Below are 21,134 nucleotides of genomic sequence, written 5' to 3'. Positions count from 1 at the left end.
GCATAATAATAACCCATACCTCATAACACTATTGTGAGAATCAAATGAAATAATATATGTAAATTTTTTTGTAAATGTACCCTATATAAATTGTATGGTCAGATTACCTTTTTAGTGATGAGTAATTGAGAAGAAGACCCTTTCAAGAATATAACTAGAAAGGTAAGTTTTGAAAGTAAAAAAAAAGCTAGGTCCTGGGGATGCATACTGATTATCTAGGTTTAGGATATGACCAATAGAGGAATGTTATCATGGGAAAACTAGTTTGTGAATTGAACAAGGAATTTGTTTCAGAATTTTTAGTCCAAATTAAAAAAAAAAAAAGGAGTCCTGAAAAGATTAAATGAATTGCATATGGCTACATGAGGTAATGAGCACTAACTAGAGCCTAGCTTGGAACTGAAGTATTCTTACTCCACATCAAAAAAATATTTTTAACTTTACCCTGCCACACTACCAGTATTATTGAAAGCAGAGTTATGGAAGAAAAAGATGTCATGAATTATGAACACATAACGAATTCTTAATTATTTCAGATGATAATTTTTGTTCATACATATTCTAAGGACTATAGTTCCCTAAACCCTGAGCGTGATTTTATTATTATTTAAAAACAATCTTTCTTACCAATAGAATTTTTTCAAGTAACAACTTAAAAAAAGCTCATTCAAATTTGAACCTCTTTTTAAAAAGTATATACTTTTCTTTCCCTCTGCTTGTTCATTTTAGTCTCCTCCTATTTAAACCCCTTGAGGCCAATGGGATTGTTTGGGAATCAGAGTCATACTTCCTCTGTTATCACCTGTTTAAAAAGAGTAGATCTGATTTACTTTCATTTAGGTCTCATTAACAAGTAATTGGCAACTCTGTCAAATGTAATGCTTCTTGGCTGCCATTCTGTGTGGATGCAGACAACTTCTAAGCTCTTAGCTCTTAGCTCATAGCTATGAATCTCAGAGGACCAGCCTAGGTATAGAAAGTCTACCAAAGTTCAAAAGGATAAAGAGAAAACTTTGATTTAATTCAGGTTTACTAGTAAAAAGAAGTAATTAAGAAATTCAGTTCAATACAATCTTTGTTTAAACTGGGTAATAAAACTAGAGCATGGACTAAGATCCTAGGTATTTCTAAGACAATCAGGTAATTTTATCTGAGAACCAACTTACCTTGGTCATATAAATAATTACACATAAATGATGAGCCCACATACACTGAACTACCTTTCCCAGTTAATGGAGTTACACTAGCAGTAAAATAAGGAAAATCAGAAGTTTTTATTATATTTCAGCACAAGTCATGACACCTTCCTGAGAGTAAGGTGAACTTTCCCTTGACAGCCTCAACTCATATGTATAAGTCCTTAAAGTTGAATCAAAAGTATATAAGAGTATGTTTAACAAGGCTTAGAGCTTAGTAAGTAGATAGGTCATGCTTTCTATCCCCAAAGAAGGTTGTATCTACCAATCCTAACAAAAATGGTCTCTACTTTGCTTATGAAATTGAGCCACAGACAAAAACAAAGAGCACTGCTGTTCATCTACATTTGAATGTTAAGATGGGAAAATAACATGGGAATGTCAGTGTGAAAAACAACAGGATAGTGAGTTTGGATGCAATTATAGCCACTGGGATTAAAACTGTTGCCATACAATTAGCTGCTTTCAAACAAAAAGCATTTCATTTCATTAAATCAATCATTGGTGCTGGCATATGGCATGATTAGGTAGGTAACAATTAAATGAGTCAGACTGCTAGGTTTTTTTAAATTAAAAAAAAAATAAAAACATAATAATGAATGGAACAACTCCCAAAATTGCTATACATATTAAATGCTACTGTATTGTACTTTATTGTGGCATTTCATTAATGTTTGAGTTATATTTTCTTAATAATCTTTTCAAAAAATAAAATAAAATGACTGTTTTGTTACAAAAATGATATAGCCCCAAATCACTTACCAGCAACAAAGCTTGGAAATGAAGCCACTTTCTTTGTCTGTTTGGAAAAAATAAAAACAGAACAACAATAGGTAAAAAAGAAAATTTATTTTATGTTAAACTTATAAACTTTATTTTATATTTATTGGACAAATAAAATGTTAAAAAAATTAAAATCAGTGATTAGCACTCCCAAGAGCATAGTAACACAAAAACTACTCCAACTTGATTGACATCATATTGATTGGAGGATGTGGTTCATTGACTTTCATAGGGTATCAATATCTTGAGTGCCTATATTAAAATAAAATCATAATAGACTTAAAATCAGAGAGCCAAAACAAAGGGTATTTGATAATATGTCTTTCCTACCACATTGACAACTTATGGAATTTTAGAGCGAAAGGAAACCTATAGACCATAATGTCCAGCTCTCTAATTTAACAGAGGAGGTCACTGAAGCCAAAAAATGGAATGATTTGTTTAAAGCCACACAGTTAGGAGGTTTTTTATGAGCCAGATTGATCTATAAACAATTTTAAGATAGGAAAGGTGAACTTTTTTTTTTTTCATGTAGAAGAGTAATGCTATAGTAAGAAGCTGTGTGTCATATTGGGAAACTACTGAATTTGGGGTAAGATAATAGTTCTATTACTTAATACCTATATAGTAATTGTGTACTTTATTATCTGTATGGCCCAGGGCAAATCATTTAACCCTATGTGCTTCAGTTTCCCCATCACTAAAATGATCCAGAGAAGGAAGTAACTACTCTAGTATCTTTGCCAAGAAAACCCCAAATGGAGCCATGACTGAAAATGACTGAACAATAATAACAGAGTGGGTCATTTCCCTTCTCTATGCTACAGAATTAGGTTGAAATAATGGTAGTATATATAAACATACTTCCTGATTCCAATATGTGTATATGTACATACTATGATTTCATCAATTTAGGAATTCCAAGTGTTGTGACAAGCTCTAACAACTTGTTGCCTTAGAACTTTACCTAAGAAACTGAGACATCAAGTCCTGGTCCAAGTCAATATCTCAGAGGTGATTTCTCTCTGATTTCCACAGTTCAAGATGTCCTATCCATTACACTAAACTGTCTCTACTCCTAATTATAAGGTAAAAACTTTTTCTTACTCTTCCAACATGAATTATTTTCCTGGAAGAAAATTTTACTTGCTCATATCCTCCCAGAACCACAATCTTTCATGCACAGCCCTACTCCATCCATCAGATATCCATGGATTCAAACAGTAAAATGGTTGAACAATAAGCTTGACCAATAATGAAATTTTACCCACCATTAGCCTAAAAACATGGCCCAGAATACTATCCTTTAATGAAATTACCTCTTGCATATTGTTATTGTCGACTGGTCCATTGAGATCAGAACGCTGCTGTTTCCTTGGTTGTTCTAAAGTGTTGCAAACCTATAAACAATGAATAGAGAAAACTCAAATTCATACTTGTAATAAGACATTAGATCCCAATCAGACTAAATTAGCAACTTATATTTCATGATTCTTTCCATCAGGAAAGTCATTAAGCTACATATGTCAAAAATTATGTTAACAGAATATATTCATTTAATCAAGATTATAATTCACACCATAATGAATAATGTAACAGTTAATGAAAGTACCAATAGATATTATATATAATATGTAAAGTATACCTTGCAAGCCATGTTGTAAATCTAAATCCTTAATCTCAGAACTGTTTGATAAATCAAGGACTTATCAAGCACATTCCTTCCATTTGCTTGTTGTGGCAGGGTTAAAGAAATATACAAAAATGTCCCTACCTGTTAAAGATCACACAAAGAAATCTAGATCTTAAAGGGACCACGATGGAATTTAAAATCCAATTGAAGAGATAAAACTAACACACTTGAAGCAATTAGGGAAAATAAAATTCTGAACTGCCTTAACAGTCTGAAAGTATAAAAAAGGTTCTAAAAAGAGATCAATGTGAACTAGAATCATCACGATAATCCCTGAGCTTTAAGGTTTACAAAGCACTTTACATGTATTATCTCACTTGAAACAATATTTTACAAATATAGTCTCTGGGGAAAGTTTTACCAATAAACCAGGGCAGGACTATGGAAGATAGGGATTAAAACAATAAAAATATAACAACCTCTAAAAACATATGTTAAAACAGAGGATCTCATCAATATGTAAAACAATTTGTTATCCTTAGATGAGAGACCTGCTTGTGGCTTTCTCTCAATGGTTACCTCAACCCCTGTTTTCTTAAATCAAATAGACTTCTTCAGTAGTTGCAAGAGGATTTGGTCACCTTCTTCTTTGTCCTGAGATATGTTTTCTCATTCTGATAATAAGTCCTACAGATTCCATTTGAAATATTGTCCTGCCTCTTCTCCTTTGAATCATTCCCCTTTCCTCTATATACCTCTCCTGTGATAAATTTTATTCCTCTACTCTAAATAGCCACAAAATACTGATGATTGGCTGTGTACTTTAAGGACCCTAAGAAATTGCAGTTGTTACAATACCAAGAAGTTATTTTTGCCCACAAGAAGCCAAACTGAAACTAGTATAGACTCCTGTTCATTTAAGAAATGGTGATGTAATGTTATTCTCTGATTATATCTCCATTTTTTTTTTACCTCTTATAACTGAGGTGTCTCCTAGTTTTTATAAAATATTGACCAAAATCCATTCTAGCCTCCTAGTAGCTGCTCCTATTTCCCAAAACTCTCTTAGGGATAGTAGAAAGTAAAAGGGGAATATATGAATTTTGCATTTCTTCAATACTCAGATTGAGTCTGAGGCTTTCCCTGAATCTTATTCCCTCAGTTTCTCTTCCTCCTCTGACAAAATAAACAAATACACCTTTGTAGAGGGCCGAAGATAGTGAGGGAATTCTGAGTGAGGCATAAGACCCTTCAGCCCAGATGAAACCTGCTAAAAATATCTAGTTTGGCTCCCCATTTTCCCTTTGGAATTTCTCACCTCTCTCCCTGAGGGCATGACCACCTGTGTTCTACTTGAAGGAAGGATACTTACAGCAGGGTGCTTATAACTAGCATTTACTCATTGTGATTGATGAGATAATGGTTCTCTTGTTCACATATATTTAGTGTTATATAATGATGTAATCACTCTAATTGGCACATACTTAGTATGATGTAATGATGTAATCATTCTGAGGTATTTAAGGGCTAAGAGTCCTAGAGACTCAGACACAGAGGAAACTCAGACTTAGACTCAAGCTGGGACACAGAAATAGAAGAGACATAGAAAATGGAGACAGAAACAGAGATCCTCCTGGTGGCTCTCATGACTTCATCACTCCTTCACTTAATACGAAGGTTCCTCCACAGATCCTCCAGAGAGCTAGTCTGGACATTATACACCTCTTCTCTAATTAGCCTATGGACCTGAACTGATTACAAAACTGTATGTATCTACCATATGGAGTGCAAAATAGCAAGGAATAAGTTTGGATGAAAGTTCAAATGACTGCACACATTTAAGTCATAATCTTTTTGTCTTGTAAGAATTCCAGTTTTCTGAGGCAAATACATTTGGCTATTTCACTGTTTAAACCAGTACTTCTTAAACTTTTCCCACTCATGACCCCTTTTAACCCTCTGGGTAACTTTTATATAGGTATATAAAACAGTTATATAAATCGAACATTCACTGAAATAAATCCTAATTTCACAACCATCTACATTCAGTTATGAGATCCACATGAGGTATCAGTCCACAGTTTAAGAAGCCTAAACAAAATTCTAAAGGCCATGTTTGGAGGTCCTTAGACCTTCCCCAAATTAGGTCCATTAGTTATAGTAAATGAAAGATTGCTTTCCGTCCATTAGTTATAGTAAATGAAAGAGTGCTTTCCTTTACTGGAAGTCAAACTCTGGGAAAACTGTCTAACTGTCCAAGTTCCTTTCTCTGCCTCTGATTTCTGAGAGTTGAAGGTAGGCTTTAAACATGATAAATCACCTTGTATGGTTCAGATGAGCCTACAGAGTTGGAAATGTGTAACGGTAGCTATGTAGCAAAATATGTTATCATGGTAGGGGTAGGAGGTAGAATCCCTTCAGCATTATGAGAATATAAAATGGACAGACTAAATTAATTATAAAATATCAGGACCAAATGACATTTGTTTGAGGAAGAGATGATTATTTCCCTATAATAAAAAACATTAATTTGAATAAATTGTTCCAATAAATATCTTGGTTCCAGTTGGTAAACTACTGCTTAGAATATTTCTCAAAGTGTCATGTCCAATCATTGTGTGCTTGATTGAACTGAAAATACATTAATATAGCCCAAATTACTTTGGCTGTGATAATAGCAAATTAGTTGTCATGATCTTACTTTGCCTGTAATAGATGATTTCTGATTGCATACCTAGCTAGTAAATATATTTACATATAAATGTGTGCATGTTTATATTTATATAGTTTAAAAGTCTAGGGACCAAGAACACTAAATTTAAAATGTAACCATCAACAATTCCCCTCCATATCACACACAGACACATATTCCAGAATGTCATGTTGCACTTTGTATCATTTTAAGCCTCAGAAATATCAAGTTGGATGAATTAATCATTTACATGTTAATTATGTTTAATTTCTGGTTTCATATTGGCAATTTCCTCAGCTCAATATTTCTGGGAGAAAGAATTAAGTTACATCATATTTCTACATGTGTATTAAAAACGTCAACTTGGAGAAATTCAGATACACCAACTCTCAGATCATAGGCTACACACATGCATGCATAAACTAGTAGGAACTGATTTAAGTCCAGTCTCACTGCACAAATACATTATTCTTCCAATAGTTCTTTAAACTGCCCTTTGTGATATAAGTGGCTCTAAATAAATTATAATATTGTTCTTATGCTCCTCTTTCAATTTAGGTTGCTCTGATGATTTGTATCTGGGGGCAATCTGGATAAAAATTCTGGCAATAAGTATTCCTGAGAGAGTGTCACATCTTTTCAAAGACAAGTTGTAGCATTTTTTTAAATGTCAAATGAATAAACTACCTCCTTTCCCTTAAAAAAAAATCTATTATAATTATCATACAAAATGAAGAAAGTCAAAACCTCTTTTTTCCACAATCTGTCCACACTCTCAAACATGAGTACCTCTTAGAACAAGTAATAGTGAATCAACAATAAACTGTTTTTCTGCCACACCATTTCTTATATTTATGTAGCACTTTGCAATTTGCAAAACACTTTCTATTCTTTTTTAATATCCACAATCACTTTAAAAGACACGTATTATAACCATTATGATATTCATTTTGCAGAAAAGCAAACTGAGGCTCAAAGAAATTAAAGTGATTAGCAAGTGGCAGAAGGTAAAATGAAATTTATGCTTTTAGAGCAAAAAAAATTACTTTAATCATTCAGTTTAACTTGCTTTTATTTATAAAAAAAAAATGTCTTTTACTGGTGTCACTGCCATTTCTTGGAGGGGTGAGGAACCTCTGCATCATTCTGGATTGAAAATCCTTTGAATCTACCATTCCTGCTAGCAACAATGCCAATATCAATTGCTAAACAACAGTCACCCACAGGGCAGAAAAGGGACTCAGTGGGAAAGACAGGAAGTGTCACATGCCAGAAGAGTCAAACCACTTCAACTACTACCTCTTTTTAGACCCGAGTGAAGTCTACCTAGTGCTTGGCACATCATGAGAAAGGAAACAAGCATTTATTAAACATATTTTCTGTGCCAGACACTTTACAAATAAGCATTTTATTACCTATTTGATCCTCACAACCCTGGAAGGTGGGTGTTATTGAATTCTCATTTCACAGTTGAGGAAATTGAGAAAGGCAACAGTTAGGTTTACTTGCCCAGAGTCACACAGTTAGTAACTATTGGAATAACAGTTGGGTCCCATTTTTGAACTCAGGTTTTCCCAATTCCATGCTCAGGGCTCTATGCTCAGGACTCTATCCACCATGTTACCTATCACTTAGGATGACATAATTATAATTAATGCAATAATGATCTAAATATTTTCTCAACCATTTATTCATACATTATAGATTTCCCTCCATTATATGATAAGTATAAGATAAAGGTATTCTTTTGTCAAAGAATCATTTACAATCAGAATTTTGTTGTAACCATAGATATAAAGGATAGCTATTATGTGACCTTTAAAAAAATCACTTCCTCTTTCTGGGTCTGCAAAATGAAAAAACTGTAGTATAAGAATGTGAAACTAGGGCATATGCATTTAATAGAACATTATGTTGCATTAAGAAATAGAAAGTATGAGGAATTTACTAAACATGGGGTGATTTTTATAAAATGAAGTATGTATAAGTTTAACCAAGAGAATAATATCCAAATAATTATTAATAATAATAGTTAGAACTTTGCAATTACTATCAAATAGTGCTCAAAATAGAGGCTGGAAGTGCTAGAAAAAAGGAATCTCAGTATAAAGGCAGTCTAAAGTCAAGTCAAAACCTTGAACTGATAGCACTTTTAAACAGAAATACCCATGATCAGAGTTAAATCTCTGGGAGATATCTGATGCCACTGTGTAGGTTGAATAGAGAATCCTATTGAGAAACCAATGCTATAGTTTAGATGAGAGATAATGAAGACTAGAAAGGAGGACAGATTCAAAAGATACTTACTGTTTCCTTATTAGATGATAGGATAAGAATCAATGAAATCTTTAGCACACCCTTCCATCCCTCTAATGCTGCTGAAATGTTGAGAGTTAATAAAGGGGAGAATAAGAGGAAATAGATTCAAAGAACTTTGCTGAAGTTAGATCCTTTCCAATTATTAGACAAGTGCTAAGATCAATGATACCTTTTGCCATATAGGAGTAAGAAAAATATGGGTGGGAAGAATTACCAACCAATACATTCTCCCTCATTGCTTTACTTTATTTCTCAATTCTAAGCTGTCCAGATCTTATGGACAATTGGGTGAGAAGAGGGACCACACTTTTTGGATAAGAAAGGAGGTATTAATCATAGTCATTTTAGTGAAATAGATACTGAGCTTTACCATCAGTCAATCCATGGTATCATAAGGTCCTTTGGTCCTTTGATCATTTACATTTTCCAGATTCTGTACATTATATTCTGGGACATCAGGATAGTTTTCCTTGATTATTTCTTTAAAAAATATTTGTCTACGCTTTTTTTTTTTCATTGTAATTTTCAGATAATTCTATAATTTTGATATTGTTTCTCCTGGATCTATTTTCTAGAGCAGTTGTTTTTATGATAAAGTGTTTTACATTTTCTTCTATTTAAAAAATTTTGCTTTTGTTTGCCTGATCCTTATGGTCTCATTAATTCATTTGCTTCCATTTGTTCAATTCTAATTTTTAGTGAATTATTTTCTTCAGTTAGCTTTTTTATTTTCTTTTGCATTTGGCCAATAAAACTTTTAAATGAGTTGTTTTGTTCATTGGATTTTTTCCATGTTAGAAATTCTGTTTTTCAAGGAGTTATTTTCTTTTTCCATTCCACCAAAACTGTTCTTTAAGGATTTTTTTTTAAGAATTTTTTTTCAGACAATTTCTGTGTTTCCTTTTCCAGTGCTCTCAACTCCTTTTCCCATTTTTCTTCTAAGTTCCTTTTAAGATCCTTTATAAATTCTTCCAAGAGAGCTTTGTGAGATGAAGACAAACTCATATCACTCTTTGAAGCCTTTTTTTTTTTTTTTTGCCTTTGGTATCCTCAGGGTTTGAGGTCTATCCTTCTCTGTCTCCATAAGAACTATGGTCAGAACTCTTTTTGCTTTTTGCTCATTTTTAAAAAGTTGAGGTCTGCTTTCAGGGCAAAGGGATAATTGTCCCAAGCTTCCTCTATAGGCAACAGAGGTTTCATGCTGCCTAGGACCTGGTGCTGCTGGCATCCCTCCCATGCTGGGTGGATGTGACCAAGTACCTGTTATTCTAGGGTTCATGGACTCACTATTTAGGGGCTTCTATAGTTGTGCTGGAGGTCTCAGTCTAGCTAATCTGGTGACCCACTGGCTTCTAAACCCGGACAAAGTAGCAAATGCTGCCATATTTTGGCTATGAGCTTCCCATTAAATTACCTCAGGGAAACCCTGAGTCTCCCTGCACTGCACTCTGTACTTATGCTAGCTAGCCTACAAACCCCTTTTCCCCCCACTATGCCACTGCCAAATTGAGACAGATCTTTCCTGAAGTTCTTCTAAAATATCTTCTGCTGCAAATTTGTGTAACAAATATTTGTGGGTTCTGTTACTCTAAAACTCAAAGTCTTGATCTGAAGTTGATCTAAGGGAAGCCAGAAAGAGAGCAGATAAAGACCTGTCTACTTTCTATCTTGATTCCACCCCTGTATATTATATTCTGATCTACAAATGCACCCTAAAGACTCTGGGGCCTTCTTATCTACCCCACTTCCCAACCCTTAAGATTTCTGAGTCTTGACATTCACATTGCAGTAGATCTTTCATTTATGTCTTCTCTCCCCAGATTTTTGTGTGAATTCCTTGAAAATTGAGACAATCTGACTTTTCTACCATGTTTCACCAGCACTTGGCACATAAAAATCATTTCACAAATACATTTCCATTCATTTACTAAGGGACATGGGAATTAGGGAAGAAGGAAGGATTGTTTGGAGAGTAATGGTACTAATAGTGGGTAACATTTTAAGTGCTGCAAAACATTTAAAACATATCTCATTTAATCCTCACAATAATTTATGGAAGTAGGTATTTTTATACAGGAGAAAACAAACAGATAGAGGTTAAATGAATTGTCCAGGGTCACACAGCTAGCAAGTACTTAGGCAGAATTTAAACTCAGATCTTCTTGCCTCTAAATCCAACAATCTATTCATTATGCCACCTATTTGATGTTCAATCATTTCAGCCATGTTCAACACTTTGTGACTCTATTTGGGGTTTTGTGGCAGGGATATGAAATAGTTTGCTATTTCATTCTTCAGCTCACTTTACAGAAGAGTTCACTGAGGCAAATAGAATTAAATGATTTGCCCAGGGTCACGCAGCTAGGAAGTATCTGAGATCAGATTTGAATTCAGGAAGATGAATCTTGCTGACTTCAGGTTTGGAGATTCATCTACCTTACCACCTAGTTGCCCATTATGCCTCCTAAATGTCTCTAAAAGGAATAAGGCAAAAACTTCACATCATTAGGGATTAGTTAAGTTTGAGGTGCTGGATGGAGATGTACATAGACATTGAAATTCCTCCAAATGTTCAAGGCTGGAGATTAATATTTTGATAATATCCAAATAGAGAAAGTAGTTGGAGTTGCAGATATAAATGAGATTGACAGAGGAGAGAGTGCAGTGAAAGAGGAGAAGGCAACCAAGACCAAAACATCAGGAGGTGAACATTTAGAGAGCAGAACCATTTCAGTCATGCTGAGTTATTTAAGTAGTGTCCCACAGATAATGATGAGTGTATTTTCCATAGGAAGGCAAAATTAAATGATAATTATGCTGTTCCCTCATTGTTATATTTAATCATAACAGCCAGGGAGAACAAGAAACTATTAAGGAGAAAAGACAAGCACTAGAGGGGCAAAATTTACTATAGATCATCATCATGGAAATCAAGAAAAGGGAGAGTTTGAAGAAGGGTCTGATCAACATTGTTAATAGTATACTTTAACAGAATAGTTTGTGAATAGGGGACTGATAGCTAATTATAAGGAACTGAGCAATAAATGTAGGATAAAGAAATTACTACTTTTTCAAAAAAATACTTTTTCAAAAATTTTGTCAGGGAAGACAATGGAGGACATGAAGATCATGGCTTGAAAGGGTAATGAAATGGATGGGAGTCTCTTGAGATAAGCAAATTAGAAGGCACTTGTAGATTGGATAAAATCTGGAATACTGTGTTCCAGTCATAATATTTTAGAAAGGACAAGGATTAGTTGGAGCACAAGAACATTGTGTCATATAAGAATCAAGTGAATGATTCCACTTAGCTTGGAGAAAAAATTTGTTCAGAGGGTGGAGATCAGGAGCATGCACAGTAGCTATGTTGAAGTATCTGAAGGACTATTTTGTGGAAGAACGGAGCTAAATTTATTCTGCTTGTCCATAAGGGCAGAATTAGCGGCAATGTAAGTTGCAGAAAGACTAATTGAGAATTGATGTCAGGGAAAACTTCCTAATAAGAAGAAACTGCTGTTGATTTCAGAAAAGCCTGGAAAGATGTACATGAACTGATGCTAAATGAAGTGAGCAGAACTAAGAGAATGCTATACCCAGTAATAATAAGATTATGTGATGCTCAATTATGATGAACTTGGCTCTTTTAAACAATGAGGTGATTCATTGTTTGTAGACTTTATTTGTTAGACTTGTAATGGAAAATGGCATCCACATCCAGAGAGAAAACTATGGAGACTGAATGTGGATCAAAGCATGGTATTCATTGTTATTTCTTGTTTTTTTGTTCCCTTTCTCTTGCTTTTTTTCCTTTTGATCTAACTTTTTTATATAGCATGATGAATATGGAAATAAGTTTAGAAGAATTGCACACGTTTAACCTATATTTAATTGCTTGCTGTCTTGGAGAAGAGGAGAAGGGAGGAAAAGGGGGAAAAATTCAGACCATAAGGTTTTACAAAGGTGAATGTTGAAAATTATCTTTGCATGTTTTTGGAAAACTAAAATATTACTTTAAAAAAGAATAGACTACTTCAAAAAGTAGTGGAATCTTCTTCAACAGAGTAACTTAAGTTTAATAAAAATGACCACTATAATAATAATAACCATTGTCATCAATGTTGCAGAGAGTTTTTAAGTTCTGCTTTATAGTAGAACTTACACTGAATTAGATGGTCTTTAAAGTCCCTTCCTACTCTAATATGATGATTTCATAAGGAATTAGAAAGTTCATCTTTTAAGAATACTTTCCATATACACCATGCATCCTAAGAATGCATTTAAAGCAAAACTCAGTTTACATTTCTAAAAATATGATTCAGCTCAAAGGATCCTTGAATCTGAGTATTGATTAAATATATGAAAAAAAAAGTTTCTTCTCACTCTTCACATTAATACATCTTTTATGTATCCAAAAATCACCAAGAGAAATTGTACAAGAAAGAGACAAGATGTAAGTAGACAGTATCTGATATCTGAATGATATCAAAAGAAGAGAAAAGACAAGCATCCAAGAAATACATTTCTTTGGAAGATTTCACCTAAAAATTCTTATTTGCATTATTAGAGAGAATACCTGTTAGGTTCTTACTAAGTGCCAAGTCAGTACTTAACAATTCTCTAGTTCTGGTCTTTACTAGGAGTTCAACCCCTTTGAATTCCTGGGGAGGAGCTTGCATGCTTAGGAGGAGCAAGTTCATTGGTTGAAGTAATTTTTCCCAGAAGCCCTTGCATTATCCCATGCCCATTCTCTGGGAGGATAAAAGAGGGCAGCTCTGGAGGAAAAAAAGAGTTTTTTTCTGGACGAGACTTGAGGCAGCTCTCTGCAGGAAGGGAAGTCGGCTCTCTACAGGAAGAAGAATCTGTCCGAGAGATTTGAGTTGACACAGCAGATCTCCTCCCAGAGAGCGATTGGCAGCTTCTGGAGACAACAGCACATTACAAATACCTATATCAAGCAAATTATAGACTCATCAAAATGTTATTCTGGAAAAGAAATGAAGAAGTTAATCTCACTTATTTTACCATCAGTATATCTACTAGACAAGAACCTGCTGACAAAAATATTGCATGAGCTAAAGAGATTTGGGTATTTATTTTTATGAGGAATGAATTAAGTCACAACATTCTACAAGATGTTAAGTTCATTTTAAAAAGTGAACAATTATCTTCTACTTAAGAGGGGTTGTTCCTATGCTTCTTTAAAGGAGGACTTGACTATATTACATTATATGTAATATTGACTACATTCACTATGTAAAGGAAAAGAATAGAGATTTTAGAATGGTATTTGTCTTCACTGAATCCTCATCTTTACCACTGGTCATACTCTATCCAATAAGTTTCAGAATTTGCTTCTGCAAAAAGAAAGACTGAATTACCACTGCATATGTTTTGGGTCAAAGTCAACTGAGCCCAGCCATCTGCCTAGTACTATTGGCTCCTTGAGGGAATATAGTTCCTGCTTTGGATGAGTTCTCAACCTGGTTGGAAACAGATGAATTAAGCAAACCCTATAAGACTAAGGGGTCAAAGAGCAAAAAGATAACACCTGTCCTTTCAAAAGTGAGGCTTTTTTGGGGGCAAGGGGATATATGTGTCTTCAATCTTCATAAAACATTATATTCATATATATATATACTTCAACTCAATTCCTGCTCATATTATCACTTTGGCTTGCTGAGGCCTAATTATTATAAAACTCTGGTTTGATGAAGAAAATGCAAAATGATCAAGGAAAATAAGGTAGAGTGAACAAGGGGGATTTTTTCCATGTTAGAATCCTCCCTGTTCACTGTATATGGTATAAATACCATTCAAATCCTCCATATTTTGGGGTTTTAGCCTTTTATTGTCATGGACCCTCTGGAAGTCCAGTGAAGTCTAAAGACTTCTTCTAAGAATAAAATAAAACATACAGGATTACAAAAAAATCAATTATATTGAAATATAATTATGAAAATATAATAACTTTGAATAAGAATAAGTTTGTTCTTTCCGGAAAGTCTCACTGAAGAAGTTAAAAATGTGAAGTTTTGATTTTGGATGTGTTTTTTACTCCTCGGTCATTTACAATCATTGAGCTTATCTAGTACACTGCAAGGTATGCCAGCTAAGAAAACTAAAGTGAACTTAGGCTACCATAAAAGAAGCAGGGATTAGGAAGGAGTTGGTCCTTCTGCACTCTACTCTGGCCAGACTAATATGAGATGTTGTGCTCAGTTCTGTGCTCTGGGATTTAAGAAGGGTATTGATTAGGTGGTGAATATACATAACAGGGGAATTAGGATGGTAAATTAAAGCATCTTGAGATCACATCATATGAAGTTCAGTATAAAAAAATGGGGATGTTGAGCCAGGAGAAAAGAAAACTTTGTAGGGACATGATTGCTACTTTCAATTATATGAAATATTGTTACATGAAAGATATGTTGGATTTGTTCAACTTGGATCCAGGGCATAAATATGAACATATGGGTAGAAATGCAGAAAAAGGGATTAGGTTTCAAATAAAGAAAAATCTTTTTAACAATAAGAACCGTTCAAAATTAGAGGGCCTTGGAAGAAAGTTTGTATGTTATAAAAAAGATTTTTTTTATGAGGGTATAGATGGAATACGGGTTATACAAAAAGATTCATGGGGATACTTCTAGTTCTGTGATCCTATGCTTGTGTCCATAATTCCACTTTCTAAGCCATAAAGATGAAAGATAATGAAGACATTTTAAAATTAATCAATTAACTAGCATTCATTAAATACCTACACCACACTAGATACTGTGTTAGCCAAGGGGAATACAAAAGCAAAAATGAAATAGTTCCTACCCTCGAGGAACTCACACTCTATTCCATCAACTCTAAAATATAACCACTTGATTTTTCCAATTGAGGTTGCAAAGGCTGCTTGTCCTAGCAGAAAACCAGTCTAATTCAAGCATTTCTTTATTCCTGTAACTGTTTTCTCATTTAACCTCATAAAACAGAACATGCACTCAAGAGAAAACTAACTTGGCATTTGAAATATAAATGAGATGTGAGTACACAAGTCAAAAGGAAATAGAATGACCAAAGCTAAAACAATATTAGAATTCAATTTTCTGGAGACTTTTGTACATTTAATTTTCACTAAAGTATACATGAGCTATTTCTGGAAGTAAGTTGCTATTATTAGATCTCTTATCTCCTAATATTATGATAAGGATTTCTCAGACTGTGTCAATATTATCAGTAATAAATAATAAAAGACTTAGAATTATATTGCCTAAGCTAAGAGAATACTAGAGCAGGACATTAAAAGGCTGAATTTTTAAAAATCAAAGCTTAACAAGAAAGGGACATCAAGAAGATAATCAATTCCCTAAAAATCTTCTTAGGGATAAGAGAGGTGAGAAAAATGTTTGGATTTAATCAAAATGGGTCAGAGGAATTAACTTTTGTTTTAACCAGTAACTGAGAATGTATCCAACAACTGTACTCTAAATAAATGCATAAGTTAATAAAAATTAGAAGAGGAACATGTAAATACTAACCACTGATAAGATGAATAGTCAGTTACCATAGTTAGGAAGACAGAACTTTAGTATTATAGGCAAGAAGACAGAAGCTGTTGCCTTGATGAGAAGAGAAGTCTTTCATGAAAAGGAAGAACTTTCCACCAATGAAGAAAAAAATAGAGTAATAATTAGAAGTTATTTTGCCCAACTATATGTAAATAAATTTGATAAATCTAAGTGAAATGGAGGATTATCTACAAAAATATAGATTGACCAGTTTAACAGAAAAGGCAATAAATTATTTAAATAGTCCCATTTTAGAAAAAGAAATAGAACAGGAGAAAAGCAGTCTTTTCTTCTATTCTAAAATCAATCCAGTGTACCAAATCTAGTCAGGAAAGGACTGAAGTTCTAGTTAGACTCTTTATACTATACCAAGTGATCTGTGCTTTGATATAAAGAAAAAAGAGACAGTTTGGTATCTTGGATTTGGAGACAGAAGGATCAAATTGGAATCACATTTTTGTCATTTATTACCTATGAGTAAGTTATTTAAGAGCTCAGTTTTCAAATCTGAAAATCGGAGTGGGCTGAACTAGATAACCTCTAAGGGCCCTTCCAAATCTCATCTCTAAAGTGAAGATCTTATGAGAGCAAGAAACTAAATGAGAATACTCTATGGCAAAGCAGTATAATTCTAGGAAGTCTAAATCATATGGATGGCTTTCCTCGTTAGGTGGGATATGGCCCTATTCCACTGTGTTGGCATATTCTTGAGGAAAACATAATTCAACATGATTATTTAAGCAGTTGCAAGTATTTTATGAATACTGTATGAATATGGGGGTGTTTAGGAAGAATATGGTGACGTTAAGTTATCTCCCCACAAGAAGTTTATCATTTAAGACTGGACATTCTGGTAGAAGTTATGATCAGAATCTTCAATAGCTTCTGCCCCTTTGATTGGAAATCTAGAGGGAAGAGTGAAAAAAATATTTCCAAAGTCTGCATATTGTTGTTGTTCATCCTTCAAACTCCAGGAGGACCAAAAGATATCATCTTGTGATGTCTCAATTTGCATTACATTGAGCTGTAAATTGCTAAAACACAGAATATTTTCAAATAATCTCTGTGATTCAAGGTAAATGTTATTTCTGACTAAGATATTGCAAGATCTTAGTAATGTTAATGGAAAGGCAGATACATTTTTATATAAAAAGACACAGTCATTGCCTTCTTTCTTTCTTCTCCCAGATATGCATAAATATTATTAGAAAGTGCTAGAAGATCAAAAACTCCAATGAAAAGCTCTATCTTCCCACTCTCCTATACTACTTGAGAATATGGCTTTTCTATTGCTAAGGTGGTTGCCTTTTTTTTTTTTTTTTAAGTTCAGAATATCTTATCTTTCCTGGATCTTTTTCTTTTAAAGACTCCTTAAGATATGCAAATGCACTGATTTAATGGATCAAAGCATTATTCTGTGTTTGAACTATCAACCTCACTTTAGAACAGGGCATAATATAATTCATCCTCAAATAAAAACTATATTCAGGCTAAAAATACTGTACTTTGATATAATGATAATAAGCAAACCTGACCATAGCTAGATGATCTAGGATCTCTTAAGCTTTCCAATATTCTTCCATTCCTTAAAGATATAGCTATATATGTATATATACATATACATATACATATACATATACATATACATATATATATATATATATATATATATATATATATATATATATATATATATATATATATATATATATATATATATATATATGTTGTATGCACAGATAGATATGAGAGGGAGGAATAGAGAGGAAGAATGGGAGGGGGAGGGAGAGACAGAGAAAGAGAGAATGAGAGAGAACAAGATGTTAAAAGGACCTTTTACAAAATAGGGCCTTTCCGAGGCATAATAACTTCTCCAATCCTCAATAAAACACTGAAGCATGAATTGGACCCTCTCTGAATTCACATTTGTTCTCTGTAAAAGACTGACTCTCCATTCTTATATCAGGGAACAAGGATTATGGATATAGTTCATCTTGTTTCACTGACAATGAACCATAAAAGATACTTCTTCCTTCCAATGCCAGGTAATTTAATTAGTTTTTACAAGATCATATTGATAAAACTAAGGTCAAATCTCATATAAACCTGTGACTCTAATTATAAATATTCTGCTACACAGTCACAAACTATACTCTTAACCACAGTCAGCTACTTAATAAGTATACAAGGAAAAGAGAAACCCAAACTATTATCATTACTCAAAGCTCCTGCCCTATTAACAATAACTTTTTCTCTCTCTAATGTATGTCTTAGTCATATGTCATAGGCAGACTTCTTCTATACAGCAGGAGGAGCATGGTGCTTTGCACTTATCAGATACTCAAATATTTATTGAATGAATATATCAGGAATTAAAAATATTTTCTTTTGATCTTTATCAAAAAAGACCAAGAATATGACCAAATTTAATTTTAATTTGAACTTATTCACGATCCATTTTGTTTTGAGGGAAGTTGACTAAGAAGCCAACCAATAGACCTGGAATTGCTCTAGTTATTTTTAGAACAGAATGTTGTGCCACAGTTCTCTTTTAAAGTCCTGACCCAGTTTCCCTAATTGTCCTATTCAGATACTCTGCCTCAGGTTATAACCATTCTCACTTAATGTTAGGATAAAGTTCTTATATTTTAGACCTTAGGCTACAGTCTTTCCCTCTTAATGTTTAAACATCATTAGAATATCAGGAGCCTCTCCAGTACCTCCCTCCATTATGCCTGCCTCCATTACGTCAGCTTCATCCTGGGTTCCTCTTCCCATTAGGTCATCCCCATCCAGGTACCTCCCCCATTTATGTCATTGTTTTTGTTATCCTATAAAAGAATGCTGTATCCTATATTCAGTGCTGGATTCTCTGAGATGATAGTCTCCTTCAGCCTTGGGACCAACCATGGATCCATTGGTCCCAGTAAATCTCTCCATTTAATAAATTCTATATTGAATACTCTCTAATCTCTGTTTTGCTCAGTTTCTCCAACATTACGGAAGACTCCCCATTTGTCTATAATAGAACCATCATTCAGTTGTAAAACTCCTTTTTCTATATTTTGAGATGTGATGTTTGTCAAAAGATAATTTTCTTGAGTTAGTTTTGATGCTTTGACCAATGTAGGTTGAAGACTTATTTTTAGGTAGCTTCCTATTAATCATATTCCTATGGATTTTTTTTAAGTAATTAGCATTTGTTGAGATCTGCATACTTTGTGATAAAGGACACATGTGATTGTTTTTGCTATATCAACACATTTTGTGTGAACATGCTGCATATACAATTATACAATTTATTATTGTTTTGAGTAATATGCCTTCTCCAGTAGAAAAGAAAAATCTATCCTCTTTTCTCAATAAGGTAGTATAATTTAAAAAGATTACTTAATCAGTTACAAGTATTTTATGAATGTGTGTGTAGGTGGAGAAGTGGGTTGTTTAGGAAGATCCCCAAAAGTTGGGGGTCACAGACTGGTGTTGGAGGTATCTCAAAAGAATTTGCAGGCTTGAACCCATATCTAAGTCAAGGGGCAAAATTTATTGTAATTGCAATGCCAGTTGAAGTGGGTGAAGTTCCAAAAGAATTTAGCAAAGAATCAAGAACAAGCAGATAGATTTATAGGACAGTTAGACCAGAACTTCATCTTACTTATTTCCTAATTTTATGGCTTTCAGATAAGTTTGAGGGAAAATCTATTCACTATTGCCTCAGGAAGTTGGTTATCACTAATGAACAGATTATCTGTCTGTCAGTCAGTAATGTTTGCAGGACTCTTCTAAGACCAGAAGACTTTAGAATCATAGACAGACAAATTGTCAGAACAATAGCACTGCAAGGTCAGAGGATCTCAGGATCACTAATGTATCTTCTTTAAAGTTTAAGGGAAGAAATATTATTATATTTCTAGGCCAGAAGACTTTTACAATCACTGACAGACAGACTGTTAGAACAATAGCACTTTAAGGCTGGGGGGACTTCAAGATCACTGATTCCAAAGCCAGAAGACTTAAGAATCATTGACATATTATTAGAAGTACTCTAAATTGATCAGGGGACCTTAAAATCATTGTTATATTTCCCCTAGCTGTACCATTTAAGACTGGACATCCTGGCAGAAGTTATGATCAGAACCTTCAATAGCATTTGCCCCTTTGATTGGAGTGCTGGAGAGAAGAGTGAAAAAACTATTTCTAAAACTTCCATGTTGTTGTTGTTTGTTCTTCATCATTTAGGAGGATCAATGACATCACAATGACATGTTTTCGCTTGCATGTAAGTTAGATTTAAGTGAAGCAGAACTGAACAAAGTCATAAATCTCACTCTCTCTTCTAGAGATATCAAAGTTCAGTGGCAAAACAAAAGTCAAGATGACTACCAATGGCCCAGGATTCAGTGGCCCAGTGATTTGTTTTTCTAAATTAGTTCTTTCCCGGATTTCAGTTTGTCTGAGGCAATACCCTTAGACTAAAAGCTAGGTTAAGAATTGAGAACCAAAAATGATTCAATTAACTATCACAAAACTATCAATTTGGGAAGGGAAAACTCATAGAGTTTCTGGCTGGAACATAAAACAATTGCTTATTTATACTCATTCTAAGCCATCAAAATCTAAACAATGAGTCACACACAGAAGCTTGGGTTGGGGGCTCTTGTTGGCCAATAAATGAGAGCCAGAGTGATTTGGGTTTAAAGACATATAGCTCTATTTGAAACGCAATGAACTTTTTGAAAAGATTGGTTTTTCAAAGATATATTTCTAGAAATCATAAATGAAAAGTATGCATGACAAAAAGTAAATTGTCCCAGCTTTTTAAAAAAGAATAAAAGTAGCAATAGCAACAATAATAAATAGAAATAAAAACTTTAAATCTAGGTCCTGATTTCCAAAGTGTATTACAAAATGTAAGCAGCCAAATGTTGTTGATTTTTGGTCCTTATTTTCATAAG

General features: G+C 33.8%; 1 protein-coding gene across 10 annotated transcripts in view; it reads right to left on the bottom strand.

The window, feature by feature from the left end:
* APBA2 (amyloid beta precursor protein binding family A member 2) overlaps nucleotides 1-21,134 on the bottom strand; it is a 384,993-nt gene that overhangs the window by 101,166 nt on the left and 262,693 nt on the right. For all 10 annotated transcript variants that reach the window (XM_074294973.1, XM_074294972.1, XM_074294981.1 and 7 more), the window contains 2 exons: nucleotides 3,299-3,379; nucleotides 1,959-1,995 (listed from right to left, as the gene is read on the bottom strand). In XM_074294973.1, coding sequence (XP_074151074.1) covers nucleotides 1,959-1,995; nucleotides 3,299-3,379 — 118 coding nt within the window. The remainder of the gene's footprint in view (nucleotides 1-1,958; nucleotides 1,996-3,298; nucleotides 3,380-21,134) is intronic.

Source organism: Sminthopsis crassicaudata, chromosome 2 (assembly GCF_048593235.1).
Source record: "Sminthopsis crassicaudata isolate SCR6 chromosome 2, ASM4859323v1, whole genome shotgun sequence".
Lineage (NCBI taxonomy): Eukaryota > Metazoa > Chordata > Mammalia > Dasyuromorphia > Dasyuridae > Sminthopsis > Sminthopsis crassicaudata.
This window is presented reverse-complemented; position numbering and strand designations above follow the sequence as displayed.